Genomic DNA, 15444 nt, shown 5'->3' on the forward strand with positions numbered 1-15444 from the left:
AGCTTACCTCAAGTTTTGATGGGAAATGTAGGCATCCTGGTTTTACAGCTTGGATCTCCATTACAGCTGCAAGACCAGGATGCCTACATTTCCCATCAAAACTTGAGGGAAGCTGACAAGTGTCCAACCTGTGTAAGGCATCACTTGTAGCTTGGCTCTCAGGGTTCAAGCAGATGGTGTGCTGGGAGGTTTAAGCCCACCCCCTGTGCAGTATTGCCCACCTGAAACTGCCTCAGGGTGTCAGTGTTTGCCTTGCTGGAAAGCACATACATGCATTAACACGAAGCAAATAATGTCTCTCTGGTGCATTTCAGGTTAGGTTGATGGTGCAGAGAGAGGCTTAAGCCCCCTTCTACTTAAGCCATAGTCCTGGTCCATATTGAGTGCTCACGCACTTCATTTTCAGAGGGGGGGAAATTGCTGGAAGCCCCATGCATGATGATAGTTTCAGGTGGGTAGCCGTGTTGGTCTGCAGTAAATCAGCAGGATTTGAGTCCAGTGGCACTTTAGAGACCAACAAAATTTTAAGGGTGTAAGCTTTCGAGAGTCAGAGCTCCCTTCTTCAGATACTGAAGAAGGTGCCACTGGACTCAAATCCTACTGATCTACTGCTGATCCGTCCATGATGGATCTCTCCACATCTCCTCTGAACCCTCCTGGTGGCCAGGCATTCCAACATGGCAGTTTTCCAGTTTGGCTAGAAATGGTAGCTGATGCTTCATTGGGCCTTTCCTTACACAGTCCCTTTTTGGGATCTAAAGCAACTTCTCCCATTACTTCTTCATAGTATGTCTACTATGTTTTCGAGATCTGATGATGCACAGTGTGTCGATTCTTGCCATTGTTTTTGAAACTGTGCAGTTGTGCTCAGAAAGAGAAAAATGGGGGAGTTCTAGAATTCCCTTGCTAAGGCACTCTTTGGATTATGGTTTCAGCTACTAATTATAGATAAAAACAGTATTATGTAGTGGTTAGAGGGTTGGCCTAAGACCTCAGAGAACCAAATTCAAGTCTGCACTCTGCCATGAAGTTTGCTTAGTGATCTTGGGAGAGCCAGTCTCTCTCAGCATAACTTACCATACTGTTGGGTGGGTAAAATGGAGGAGCGGTGACAGGTGTGTACACCGTCCTGAACACCTTGAAGGAAGTCACAACAAAAGACCATGATGTGAAAAGAACCAGTTGAATCAAAATCACTGTGTATGAACTAATATAAAGCCCACCAAGTTTCTTAAAGGATATTTTTGATGGCTGTACTAAATCTCCAGTGTATAATGTCTGCTACTGTATAAGACTATTGCAGTGACGTGTATTAATGAAATATTGCTATGAAAAAGAGTTTTTTAATAAACCCAAAACAGTTCATCAATCATGACAAGAATAATAATGGTGCAAGATACTCCAAATAATCAATGGGTAGCTGGTAGCTTTCCTTTTTCAAGAAGAAATCATCAGGTTCAATGAAATATTTTGCTTCTGAGTAGTTATCCACAATGTACAGCACAAACAGATTCTCCAGAAGGGAATGAGTTGCATACTAAGTATGATACTCATAGAGGAACTGAAAGGATAACACAGGCTCTTCCCACAAATAGAATCTATACTAAAATCTATGCTAAAATAACAAATTCAAAAATTATACTTAGTATGTGACTTTATTAAAAGATAAATTTATCATGAAATTTATCACATCTCCAGAAGCCCAATAAAATATTATAAAACAATAAAATACGATACAATGACACAAATCAGTAATAAAGCAAAATGGCACATGGAAACAGGAAACAGGAAGGAAACAGGAAACAGGAAGGAAACTGGACCCAGCTTTCCTCTGCCTGCCTGTTGTGCTGATAGAGGGGAAGACGTGGTGACTGGTGAGTGAGTAGTTTCAATAAACATTTGTTTTTTTCTCTGCAGTACATGAAGATGATGGGCGTCAACTCCAGCAGCCATTTCTTTGCTTGGTTCCTGGAGTGTGCCTCCTTCCTTCTCGTCACGGTCTCCTTCCTCATCCTGATTCTCAAAGTGGGGAATATCCTTCCCCACAGCAACGTTGCGATCTTGTTCCTGTATCTCACCAATTACAGCTTTTCCGTCATCGCCATGTGCTACCTCATCAGTGTCTTCTTCAACAACACCAACATTGCTGCTTTGGTCGGAAGCCTCGTCTACATCCTAACCTTCTTCCCCTTCATCGTGTTGCTTGTTGTTGAGAACCATGTCAGCTTCTCCGTGAAGAGCCTACTGGTATATTTTCTGCTTGAGTTATAATGCTGGCCCTAGGACCTGTCTTCTTTCTTTGGGCAGTCTAAGCCCACAGATAAGACATGATCAAGATGGGTAGCCATGTTAGTCTGTCTGTAGCAGTAGAAAAGAGCAAGAGTCCAGTAGCACCTATAAGACTAACAAAATTTGTGGTAGAGTATAAGCTTTTGTGAGTCACAGCTCAGTTCTTCAGATGTAGCTACTGGACTCTTGCTTGTTTCTGTTGCTACAGATAAGACCCAGGTATTGTTTTGGCTGTCCCCAGGGTTTTTTTTCTGGGAAAAGAGGTGGTGGAACTCAGTGGGTTGCCCGCACAGGGGGCAACTCTTGGCAGGAGGTGGTGCCCCTGGTACCACGTGTGCACGCAAAGCGTATGCATGGTCCCAGGGCCAATGATGTCACTTTGGGTCAGCTGGAACAAGGGGGGAGTTTTTAAAAGTTTAAATTGCCCTTGGCGAAAATGGTCACATGGCTGGTGGCCCCACCCCCTGATCTCTAGTCAGAGGGGAGTTTAGATTGCCCTCTGTGCCAGCGGTGCGGAGGGCAATCTAAACTCCCCTCTGTCTGGAGATCAGGGGGTGGGGCCACCAGCCATGAGACCATTTTCAAGAGGTGCCGGAACTCTGTTCCTCCACTTTCCAGCTGAAAAAAAGCCCCGGCTGTCCCACACTGAGACCTCATCCAGAACTGGCAATTGGTTCTTGTGAGGCCTCGGGCAAGAGGCTGTCACTTGCCTTTCCTGTCCAGAATTCAGTGTTTTAAGAATGTGCAGGGTGCAGAGTTATAACCAGAATCAAAATATCCAAGGGCATGCACTTACAGAGCAAAGGCTGTTAGTTCCAGGATATATGTGTTGTGTATTTATGAAACCTACAACTGTAGATCACATCAAAGATGTCTACTGACCGTGTGACTGGGAGCTCACTGCACAAGTGGCTTAAATACGGGGTGCCAAGTTTAAATCCTGGCTCACCAATTGAGCTCACTCTGCAGCCAATTGAACGAATTCCTTTCTCCCTAAATAGCCCACCTCCTAGGATAGTTTTGAGAAGAGAATGAATTCTGCTTTGAGTTCCTGGGAGGAACAAGAAAGGAAGAGAGAAATAATATTGTTGTAGTACTTCCCTGTGCTCTTGTGAAAGACCTCTTCCCCCTTCTTTACCATAATGTTTATATCTAGCTGAACTGCGCGGCATGATTTTATTTCTCTAATTTATATTTTTGTTGAACATACTGTAGTATACTTGGGGTAGCCGGGGGTACGTGTCCGCACAGCCTTTCAGTGTGTTCCCCCTGCCTTATTTTTTTAGAGCCTTTTGTCTCCAACTGCGTTCAGCTATGCCAGCCAGTATATCGCCCGCTATGAAGAGCAAGGTGTTGGTATGTGTCTTCTGTTTAGGCATGAGGTGGGTCCCTGGGTAGCCTTGAAGCAATCACTGTCATAAGCTAATGCAGTTTTTGTCCTTGGTATTTTTTGTAGGTCTTCAGTGGCATAATGTGTATAAATCGCCTATGACAGGAGACAACACTAACTTTAGCTGGATGTGTTGGCTAATTCTGATCGATTCTTTTATTTATTTCATTCTGGGATGGTACATTAGGAATGTTTTTCCAGGTAAGCGGAATAACGTGAGAGCTCTTTTTTTTTTATTAAAGGAATGTATCAATAATGTATGCTTTATAATCACTGCAGAGACTCTTAAAAAATTACTTTTAGGTGGGTAGCCATGTTGGTCTGCAGTAGAACAGCAAGATTCGAGTTCAAAAGTGCCTTAAAGAACAACAAGATTTCCAGAGTATAAGCTTTCAAGGGTCAAAGCTCTGAAGAAGGGAGCTTTGACTCTTAAAAGTTTTAACCACGAAAATCTTCGTCTTTGTTTTATTTATTTTTATTTATGTTATTTATATTCCACCTTTCTCACTGAGACTCAAGGTGGATTACATAGTGTGAAATTAGTACAATTAGTGGCAAGGACAAAGGCAGGCATTTCCATACAGTGTCAAGAACATTTCCATAAAGAATGTCATGGGGTAAAAGAATATAAGTTTACAAAGATATGGTATTAGCAAGGATCCAATATGGGGTTGAGGAATTGCTGAAACAGAACCTAATCGATTCTAGGACTTACAATGAACAACATAAAGCGCAGGTAGGATATAGGAGTACATATTTAAAGCAACAGATAATATGTAAGACAACATAATGGTGAAATCTATGGTTTCTAACTCATTAGCGAAACATCTGGGATCCCTTTCCTACAATACCACCCTCTTAGCTGAGAAAAAAGGCATCACTAGATTCAAATCTTGCTGTTAAAAAATTACTTTTACCTATCACCCAATGAGACTGCATGCCATGTAGAGGGGCTGTTTCCACACAGCTTACCTTGTTGTGGAAAATAGTGAAATTCCGCGTGAAATCATGCGAGAAGACGCTGTTATCGCGTCTTCTTGTGCGATAACAGCGTCTTCTCGCGTGATAACAGCGTCTTCTCGCGAGATTTCATGCGAGATTTCGCTGTTTTCCACAACAAGGTAAGCTGTGTGGAAACGGCCAGGGAGTGGTTTGCACATGTGAGTGAACATTCACCTGTGAAATGACCTTCCTCTCAGGTTGCATTCGCCAGTGTTATTTCCAAGATGGATTATAAGCGTTTGGTGACACCCAGTGGTGACTGCAAAATGTGCTCTGGCCCTTAGCTGTAGTTCCCCCATATTTCCCCACTTCCCTAGTGTGTTTCCATAGGCAGTATCCTATAGAAATCTAGGACTGCATGTGTGGGGTTTCCATTCTAGGACACTGTTGAGACATCCTGATGGCTTTCTCAGAATTAAGACTCCTGAAAACAGGGGCTCTAGCCAAGTAGCCTAAACTGACATCATCCTGAGAGCTTATGAACAGATAAACACACCTGGAAACAGAAAGGTGATGTAAGGAGCAGATCTACTTGGAAGGAAGCCCTATTTATTCAATAGCGTTTACTCCCAGGGAAGTGTGGTTAGAATTGTAGCAGTACTTGCACACTATTCTGTCTACTCCTTGCTTTCTGAAATGATAAAGGTACAAAGGTAAAAAATGTTTAGAACCAAAGTGACCCAATCTGCTGTAGACTTTGAAAACAGGACCTAATCGAGATATCACCCTCTTTCTCACAAATCCCAGGAAAGTATGGTATGGCAGCCCCATGGTATTTTCCACTGCTCCCATCTTACTGGGAAGAGCGCTACGGTTACATCCCATTATGGAATGGAAACAGAAAAGGCCTTCATTTCACCAACTTCTTCTTCAGAAAAGAGCCGGCATTCCCCGAGAAGATGTGTATGTATCTTCCCCTTTAGCACAGAGAGTTGTAGATTTACTTACCTTAGGTCTGTCCTGAAAGGGTGAAGGCTGGTATTTGCCAAAATATGAAGTTCTGCTGTGATCTTGAATGAAAAGGTAACACGATGCATGAACTGAAAGGCCGCTTCTGACAACCCAGTATATGTTTGCCTTCAGATTCTTCTCACTTCGGGGGCTAATTAGGTTTCAGATTGGAGGCAGTTCATAAGCCAATCTTCTCATGAAATCCATCTTGACATCTGATGGAGGGCCAGATTCAGATTGCTAGATAAATATGCTTCTTGTTTAAAGACGTAAAAAAAGTTGCCGCAATATAGATAGATTGTGTGTGTGTGTGTGTGTGTGCGCGTGCACGCACGTGTGTGCATGTAGAAGCTTAATGTGTGAAAATAAGTAGGAAGCTCTTCATGTCTTGGAGGTAAATAGCATTGCTGGTAAACAACATCCCATTAAGCCTCTGTTAATGGGATTGGATATGTTGTCTCCAGGCCTGTTGGCTACCGTAGCACGCATCTGTATCTCTGCATATTTAATTCAGAGAGCTGACTTGCTACTGTGTTTTTCCTTTCTTAGAGACACATAAAAGTGGCAGAGTAGCCAGCATGTGCACCTGTCCCTTCCTAGCTGTAGAACAAAACTCAAATGCACAACTCCACAGGCCAGCCAAATCATATTCAGATGCTGCTCTCTTTTCATTTCACACAGTTACTGTCTGTTGTGTCATCCTGCTGTAGCACAGTGGTTAAGTGGTTTGGCTGTGAATCAGCACTCTACTGGTTCGAATCCCACTACTGCCATGAGCTCAGTAGGTGGCCTTGGGTAAGCCACTCCTCTTAGCCCCAGCTTCCCAGCTGTATTGTTGGGATAATAACAACACTAACTTGTTCACTGCCCTGGGTGAGGCACTAATCTGTCTAGAAGAGTGGTATATAAGTGCAGTTATTATTATTATTACTATCTTCTCTTTTTAGCTATATATATTTCATGTGAATGTTTTCTGTCTCTCAAGTTCCAAATAAGAGATTAACTTGCTCTTGTTGTTTCCCAGATGTTCAGAGCGCTTTGCCTTCTAACCTTGAACCAGAACCTATCAACCTAACAGTGGGAGTTTCTCTACACGGAATAACAAAGATCTATGGATCCAAAGCTGCGGTTCAGAATCTCAACTTGAATTTTTATGAAGGAAACATTACATCATTGCTGGGTCATAACGGAGCTGGAAAAACAACAACAATGTAGGTTGCTTTTGAAGAGGGGTTGTTCGGAACAGCAAGAAAGGGGGCTTTGTAGTGAGGCACAGCTTTGGAAAGGGCTTATCGCTTGATCAAACACTTCTTTTTGAGGTCTGCTTTTGGGAATTATCTTGCCTCATATTCCAGTGTGGTTTACCTACCTCGGCAGGGGTCCCTCTCCTTTACAAAAGAAGGCAGAGTTCTGCTGTTGAAGGAATTTTTCTGCCTCTAGGCCAGCAGATTACCTGAACAGTAACGTCTCTGGATGCTAAAGATTTTGTTGAATAGTAAAGCTGTGCGTTGCAGCACTTAGGTTTGTTTTCTGATCTTCCTGGTGGGTGAACGGCCCACAATACAGCTTGTATTTAGATTATACAATAGCAGCAGGATGCTCGTGCCCTTTCAAACAAGACCCCGCAAAGGGAGCAGACAGAATTTCTGGAAAACCTTCATGCCCTTTCAGCTGCACCTGTCTGGAGCACTGCTCAGTACAAAATGTTGTGGCATGCCCTTAGAAGAAGACGAATTTGTGATTTTAAAAAACCAAACACACTAGAATGCTTGTCAGAATGGGAACTGTACTGTGCAAGAGCAAGTTGGCACTGATTTTCTTTAATGGGGAAAACTGAACCACAGAAACACAGCTGAAATTAAACTTGCCACTGTTTCAGGAGCTTTCCGTAGCCAAAATGAAGAAACATTCCAAATATGATAGGCTTGTGATTTATTTTTTACTTTGAATTAAAAGGAATGCAAGCTTACAACACGCTTTTCAGTTCCTACAGGGAAGGCAGCATTCTCAATCTCATTGGCTCACCCAACCGTGGGTGAGGAAGACTCCCTCAGATCTCACATCACACCAGGATGGAGAGATCCATCGTGCATGGATCAGCTGCAGATCAGCAGGATTTGAGTCCGGTGGAACCTTCTTCAGTATCTGAAGAAGGGAGCTTGGACTCTTGAAAGCTTAAACCCTGAAAATCTTGCTGGTCTCTAAGGTGCCCCTAGACTCAAATCCTACAATTTCACCTTGTATTTTGTCAAACCCACGTTCTGGGATTCAACAAATCTTCTGTGGAACAAAGCTTTTTTTGTTTTAATTCTACATGTAATCCATTTTGAGACCCAGTGAGAAAGGTAAACTATGGCTGATTCCGCACATGTTGGATAATGCACTTTCAATGCACTTTATCAATCGTTTGAGGTGGATTTTTTGTTCCGCACACAAAAAAATCCATTCCAAGTGATCTATAAAGAGGATTGGAAGTGCATTATCCAACATGTGCGGAATCACTCTATAAATGATTGTTGATACTGCTGCTGTTGCTGCTACTGATGATGATTTGTCTAAGGCTGCCTTCCGTGTTTCTTTCCAGATCTATTCTGACAGGTTTGTTCCCTGCTACATCAGGCACTATATTTGTTTATGGTAAAGATATCAGAACTGATCAGGATATCATCAGGAAAAACATGGGGATCTGCATGCAGCACAATGTGTTATTTAGCTACCTCACCACCAAGGAACATCTGCTTTTGTACGGCTACATCAAGGTGCCTCACTGGAGCAAGCAGGAGCTACGCGAAGAAGTAGAAAGGTACACCAGGGCAGCTATCAAGAAATGCGCAATGTTCTGTTCATGATTCGGCACCAGTTTTTGCTTTTGTGGGTGTGTTCTGTTTTGTGTCTGTGTATGTGAGGGTAAATAGTTGGCCCACGTAGGACTGCAACCTCTTTCAAAGGAGGAAGGACTCCACTGGTCATTTCTAAATGTAAAGGCATTTTAAGGTGTGAACCATTATTGCATACCCTGACCTGGATAGCCCAGGTGAGCCTGCTCTTGTCAGATCTCAGAAGCTAAGCAGAGTCGGCCTTGGTGAGTAATTGGATAGGAGACCTCCAAGGAAGACCAGGGTTGCAGAGGCAGGCAATGGCAAACCCCACCTCTGTTAGTGTTTTCCAATGAAAACCCCACTAGGGGTTGCCATAAGTCAGCAACGACTTGAGGACAGGCTCCACCACCATCATCACTGCATATTGCCTCTCCTGGAGGGCTTAGCAGCAGGGGATGGGCGTGGGGGAGATTCGGAGTTATTGAGATGGTTTTTTTAATGTTGGAATCTCAGTTAATCAGCTTGATATTCATTCACCTCTTGATTTTAACAGGCAACCTATTTCTGTGTAACTTCCACTTCCCCCATTGGGATGAAATTCTCAGACATTGGCTGATTCTGCACACGTTGGATAATGCACTTCCAATCCTCTTTATAGATCATTTGGAACGGATTTTTTTGTGTGCGGAACAAAAAATCCACCTCAAACGATTGATAAAGTGCATTAAAAGTGCATTATTGCTGGTTGCTAAATTACTGATAGAACACCTCGTTACAAGGCAGTTAAATTCTTTCTTACCTAAGGAGCTTAAGCAGGTGTGATGACCTTAAGCAGGGGGCTGAGTCAAGCCCAGTTCACATTCGAAGGAGAATGAGGTGGTCTCAGAAAGGACAGCATCCCCTCAGATGGCTGGAAGCTGGAGTCTTCATTCACTTCCAGATTTCTATGCAAACAGAAAATGAATGTCATGGAGGAACATTCTCTCTGTTTGCAATGCTGGATTTCTTTTTGCAGGGGATTTTTGAAATAAGGGCACATCCCCAAAATTTCCCATAGTGGCCAACCATATGCCAACCACCTTGTTCCACAGGAAAATTGTTCAAGACTTTTGATAATTTTGAGTGCCTCTTTCAGCCCCTTTTCCAAGGTTACAATATCCTTTTTGAGAGGTGGTGACCAGAACACTACACAGCCTTCCAAATGCCAAACCTTTCCTAAAAATTTCCAATGTAGAATTTGTCTTTTTCTTTGCTGCTGCTCACTGAGTTGGCATTTTAATTAAGCTATTTTCCACCAGCTCTTCTCTTTCCTAAGGGATTGAAAACAAATCAGCCGGTATCATAATGCCTCTGTATAAATCGATGGTGAGGCCTCATTTGGAGTACTGTGTACAGTTCTGGTCGCCACACCTTAAAAAAGATATCATAGCACTGGAAAAAGTACAGAGAAGGGCAACTAAAATGATTAAAGGGTTGGAACACTTACCCTATGAGGAAAGATTGAGGCGCTTGGGGCTCTTTAGCCTGGAGAAAAGACGACTGAGGGGAGACATGATAGAGGTTTACAAGATAATGCACGGGTTAGAGAAGGTAGAGAAAGATGTGTTTTTCTCCCTTTCTCACAATACAAGAACTCGTGGGCACTCTATGAAATTATTGAGCAGTCGGGTTAGAACAGATAGAAGAAAATACTACTTTACACAAAGGGTGATAAACACATGGAATTCGTTGCCACAGGAGGTGGTGGCAGCTACAAGCATTGCCAGCTTCAAGAGGGGACTGGACAAATATATGGAGCAGAGGTCCATCAGTGGCTATTAGCCACAGGAGATAGATGGTATTCTCTTTGTGGGGAGGTGGTGCTCTGTTGTCTTGGTGCTGGAAGGAAGGCAGTGGGAGGACTTCTGGTGTCCTGGCCTCACTGACAGTCCTTTAGATGGCACTGGATTTCTAGCCACTGTGTGTGACAGAATGTTGGACTGGATGGGCCACTGGCCTGATCCAACATGGCTTTGCTTATGTTCTTATGTTCTTATGTTCTTAATTATACATATAGTTAGGATTTTTTGATCCCGTACACGTTGGATAATGTACTTCCAATCCTCTTTATAGATCATTTGGAATGGATTTTTTTGTGTGCAGAACAAAAAATCCACCTCAAACGATTGATAAAGTGCATTATCCAACGTGTGCGGAATCAGCCATAGTTAGGATTTTTTTACCCTGATGTGCATCACTTTGCACCTACCTGCACTGAACCATTCGTCAAGTAGTCCCTCACTTGCTGGCTTGCAGAAGTCCTTTTGAAACTCTTCACAATGCACTTTGGTTCTCACCATCTTGAATAACTTGGTGCCATCCATACAGCTGGCCACCTTGCTGGTCACTCCTGATTCCAGATATTGAGCTTTATGGAATCACCTCTGCTTACTTGTCTATTTAGTCCTGTTCTCTGACTCCTGTTATTTAACCAGTTTCTAGTCCACAAGATGGCCCATTTTCCACTTATCTTATAATTGCTAAGTTTTCCTAGGTGTCTTAGCTAGGTTTTGGATGATATTTGTCCATGTTTCTTTTTGCAAAAGCCATGCTGATTCTTTCTTAACAGGTCTTGTTCCTCTATGTTCTTTTTAATGCTGTCTTTAGTAATAATTTCTGCTAATTTACAAAAAAAAATACTTTAGGCTAACTGGCATGTGATTTCCTGGATCTTTTCTGGATCCCTTTTTTTAAAAAAGTGTTTTTGCATTTCTGCCTTCCATTTCTCTGGAAGGGATGCTAGTTTTAGGAAAGTTGCATGTTCCTGGCCGTTTCCACACATGTCGGATAAGGAACTTTCAATGCACTTTAATTTAATTAATTTAATTTATTGTATTTATATTCCGCCCTCCCCGCTTTCACGGGCTCAGGGCGGATAACAGAATACAAATATACACATCATTAAAAACACCTTAAAAAACTTTAAGACTAACCAACTTTATTGTAGCATAAGCTTTCGAGAATCACAGTTCTCTTCGTCAAATGCACTTTAGGGATCCATTGGAAGTGGATCTTTTGTTTCAAACATGAAAATCCAGTTCCAAATGATCACTAAAGAGCATTGAAAGTACATTATCCAATGTGTGTAGAAGCAGCCCCTGTTAGGTCATTAGATTTTTTGTTTTTGTTTTTAATTTCAGTCCCTTAAGAACCCTCAGGTGACTTTCAGTTTTTAAGTTGTCTGTTAGTTGGATAACTTCACCTTTTGTCATGTGATGTCTCAGAGACTCTCTACACAAGACATCTTAGACGGGGATGCTCAGTCGATAGATCTTACACTTGGTCTCCCATTGTGGAAACACACGCACTGCAAGGGAGGCAGAGTACACTCGAACATAAGACCACACAGAAAGTAAGTCACTTGAGTGTCACCGTGTAAGATGTCTTGTGTAGAGAGACTCTCAGTTCTCCCAAAAACAAGAGCTCCAGCAGGGAACCTGCCCCCCTTCTCCACAGTATAAACTGACACAAAGCATTCATTCTGTTTCTTGGCAATCTCACTACCTTGTTTGTGGGATCCTTTCACCCTTTTGTCGTCCAACAGTTCCACGGCTTCCCTGGCCTGTTTCTTACTTCTGATGTATTTTTAAAAAAATCTTACTGTTTATTTTGATGATTTTAGCAATCTGCTCTTCATAGTCCTTTTTCGTTCACCATGTTGCCACTTCTGCTTACCTTTGTCTGTGCACCTTCTCATTCACCTGTTTGAGCATTTAAAGGAAACCTTCTTGTCTTTTATGCTCTTTGACTTTGCTTGTTAACCATACTGACATTGTCCTAGAACTGACAGTACCCTTTCTAAACTATCTATTCTAGGAGTGCTTCCATTAGTGTAGATTTACATAATCACCAGTCATCGAGAAGGGATTTGACTCTCCCATAAGTGTTTGATTCATGAGAATTTTCCTCTTCTAAAATCAAATGCAGAGGTGTTGGATTTCTGGGCAAAAGAACCTAATAGCGCTGGGGTCATTGTTTCCACTCTGGACAACAACACTTAAATATTGTATCAGGTCCTCAGCACCATTCAGGGACACGTCTGCTCTCCATGACTAACTTCGCCAAGGCTCACTTATTTACAGTATCTAGGAGTTTTACTTCTTTCTAATGACCTGTGTACATATTACCTCAGCCAATGATAGGATGGTTGAAGTCACCTATTATTACACAACTTTCTCCTTTAATTGATTGACTATATTTAAGCCATGCCTTTCTCCCCAATGAGGACCCAAAGCAGTTTATATCATTCTCCTCTCCTCCATTTTATCCTCACAACAATCCTGTGAGGTAGGTTAAGCTGACAGTGTGTGACTGGCCCAAAGTCACTCAGAGAGCTTTCATGGCAGAGTGGGGATGTGAACCTGGCTCTCCCAGATCTGAGAGCCAAGCTACAAGAGACAAATTACACAAGAAGGAGCACGTGAAGGAAGTCGCAATGTTAGCTGGGAAGCGATCGGAAGGTTTTGTCAATTTCCCCTCTCTACAGAGCCAGGGAGATGGCTGCTCAGAGGGTTTGTTAATTTCCTCTTTGCCTCCAGAAGGCTCTGTCAGTTTCACCTCCCCTTCTAAGAGGTGAAGAGGAAATAAACAAACCTTCTGAGCAGTGATGTCCCTGGCTCTGTAGAGAGGGGAAATTGACAAAGCCTTTAGCTGTTAGCCCCACACTCGAACACCTTTACCACACTGGTTGCCTTCTTTATTTCTTTCTCCATTTCAAGACCACCCTCAGAGGTCAGATAGGGGGCACCTTTGTTACCTTTCAGGATGGCATTCCTCTTTTAGCAATTCTGTGGGGGCATTTATTTCTCTGTCCTCCTGCTCTAAGGCTTCTCTGCTATCCTGTTACCCTGAATGTGCACACATCTCCCTGTGGCTCTCCGTTTTCCTTAGATGGCATTTTCCACCACATTCAACCCAGACCAATTCACCCATTATCCTTTAGCAACAAGGCATCCTGAGCCAAATGCTCTCTGTTTTCCTTCAGCTTCCCCACAGGAGATAGTTTAAAAGCTTCTCTGCAACCATTTTCATGTTTACCTACCTTATAGGGCTGTTGTAAGGAGTTCAGGAAAATAATATATATGAAGTGATCTGTTTGATCAGACAAAGGGACCACCTGATCCAGTATCTTGTTTCACTCTGTGGTCCGACAGGTCATGGCCCAAGAGATCTCTTTTCCCTTCCCACTGTTTTGTTTAAAAAACCTCCAGCCTGATAACGAAAACTCAGAAGCTTGACTCTGTGTTGTGTTATTTTGCTTGGTCTTAATGACAGATATTAACGTGACTTTTGTTTTCGAATTTTGCTGAGGTCTACACACCCACCACCTTTCCCCCCTGTCGTTTCTTAGTGATACATAGTATAACCAACCCTTTTTTTTTTGTGGGTGCTGTTTTGAAGGACTCTGAAGGACACTGGCTTATACAACCATCGCCACAAGCTTGCGGGCTCCTTATCGGGAGGGATGAAAAGAAAGCTGTCAATATCGATTGCCCTCCTCGGAGGGTCGAGAGTTGTGATTTTGGACGAGCCAACCACCGGGGTCGATCCGTGTTCAAGGAGAGGCATTTGGGAGATCATATCGAAGAACAGAAAAGGTGAATAGCAGCAATGATCGCACTCTAGCTTTCTTTTTCAGTGAAAGCCCCCAAAGTACTAGCATGCTAGTACTTTGGGGTTCAGGGAATGGCAGGTGGCTTTGTGATGAAATTATTGCGGCATTGTGAGGCACCTGAGGAGGATTAAAATGGTCTCCCACCAACCACATTGCAGTACCTCCTCTTCCCTCTAGGTAGCATCACAAGCCCCTTGGAGAGGGCAACTCTGCACTCCAGCCAGTCTAGGGAAACAGAGCAAGTCTGCCTAGTGCTGCAAAATGCCCAGCCCCAGTCGGACAGGGGCTCTGCTCCCTCCTACCCTGAAAAGTCCTCTTCAGTTGCCACTGGGGGGGGGGGCAGTGTCCAACCAGCTCTGCCAGTTCTGTTGTGGTTTCTACATAAAGAAAAGTATCCCCCCCCCAGTTTCCAGCAACCATTCCCCTCCCTCCCTTGTGAAGTTGATTCAGCTGAGGAGAGGAGATACCGGAGTTGATTCTTCCTCTTGGTTACTTTCACCACGCTGCTCCCCCCCCCCCACTCCTACCTAACAGAATGGATGGTGATATTTCATCTTAGATATGGAGGAGCAGCACTCAAAGTTCAAATCTCTACATCCCTAGAATACCCAGAGGCCATAGCCTGGGCGCTGTTCTTCCTCAGGGGTAAGAGAATTGGAAGCCCTCAAAGTATTGGGCGTGTGTGTGTGTTAGGAGATGATGAAAGAAAAGCAATTTGTGTTTGTCCTTCCATTATTACCTTCACTGCCTCCTGCTCCCCCTCCTTTTCATCTCTGCCATGGCTCTGCTTCTTCCCTCCACTTCTTCACTGGTGTATTTGGACGGCGTGCATCCCAGGGCCTTTCCCCTGGAGGATGCCTGCTGCCGCCCTGAGTGGCTAGTGGACTCCTTTCCTTAGCCACAGCACGTGAAGAGCCCTCAGTGTACAAACACAGAAACAATTTCCTTTGGCCATAGATCCAGAGGAGTTAGCCGTGTTAGTTTGTAGTAGCAAAATAGAAGAATCCAGTAGCACCTTTAAGACTAACCAACTTTACTGTAGCATAAGCTTTCGAGAACTGCAGTTCTCTTCGTCAGATGCATGGTCACTGTAGTTCAACAGAAACCTTTCAAAACCAGAATCCAACGGGAAGCTGCTGAATTGGAATTCATATGTAAATTTGACTCAGTCAGGCTTGGATTGGATAGAGACTATGAATGGTTATCTCATTATCAGAAGTAACTGATTTCATTATCAGAAGCAAACTGATCCCTTTATCAGAAGCCACTGATTGCATATACTCCCCCCTCCCACCACCTATATATATCTGTGCAGTTTCTTCATACCTTACATGCATCTG

At 43.2% G+C, this 15444-nt stretch overlaps 1 protein-coding gene across 1 annotated transcript in view; it reads left to right on the forward strand.

Moving 5' to 3' along the window:
* Positions 1-15444, forward strand: part of ABCA12 (ATP binding cassette subfamily A member 12) — a 165105-nt gene that overhangs the window by 100569 nt on the left and 49092 nt on the right. The window contains exons 25-31 of the mRNA XM_054971557.1: positions 1918-2247; positions 3576-3645; positions 3746-3880; positions 5429-5584; positions 6657-6843; positions 8217-8435; positions 13891-14087. Coding sequence (XP_054827532.1) covers positions 1918-2247; positions 3576-3645; positions 3746-3880; positions 5429-5584; positions 6657-6843; positions 8217-8435; positions 13891-14087 — 1294 coding nt within the window. The remainder of the gene's footprint in view (positions 1-1917; positions 2248-3575; positions 3646-3745; positions 3881-5428; positions 5585-6656; positions 6844-8216; positions 8436-13890; positions 14088-15444) is intronic.

The sequence above is a fragment of the Eublepharis macularius genome, chromosome 2 (genome assembly GCF_028583425.1).
Source record: "Eublepharis macularius isolate TG4126 chromosome 2, MPM_Emac_v1.0, whole genome shotgun sequence".
Classification (NCBI taxonomy): Eukaryota; Metazoa; Chordata; class Lepidosauria; order Squamata; family Eublepharidae; genus Eublepharis; species Eublepharis macularius.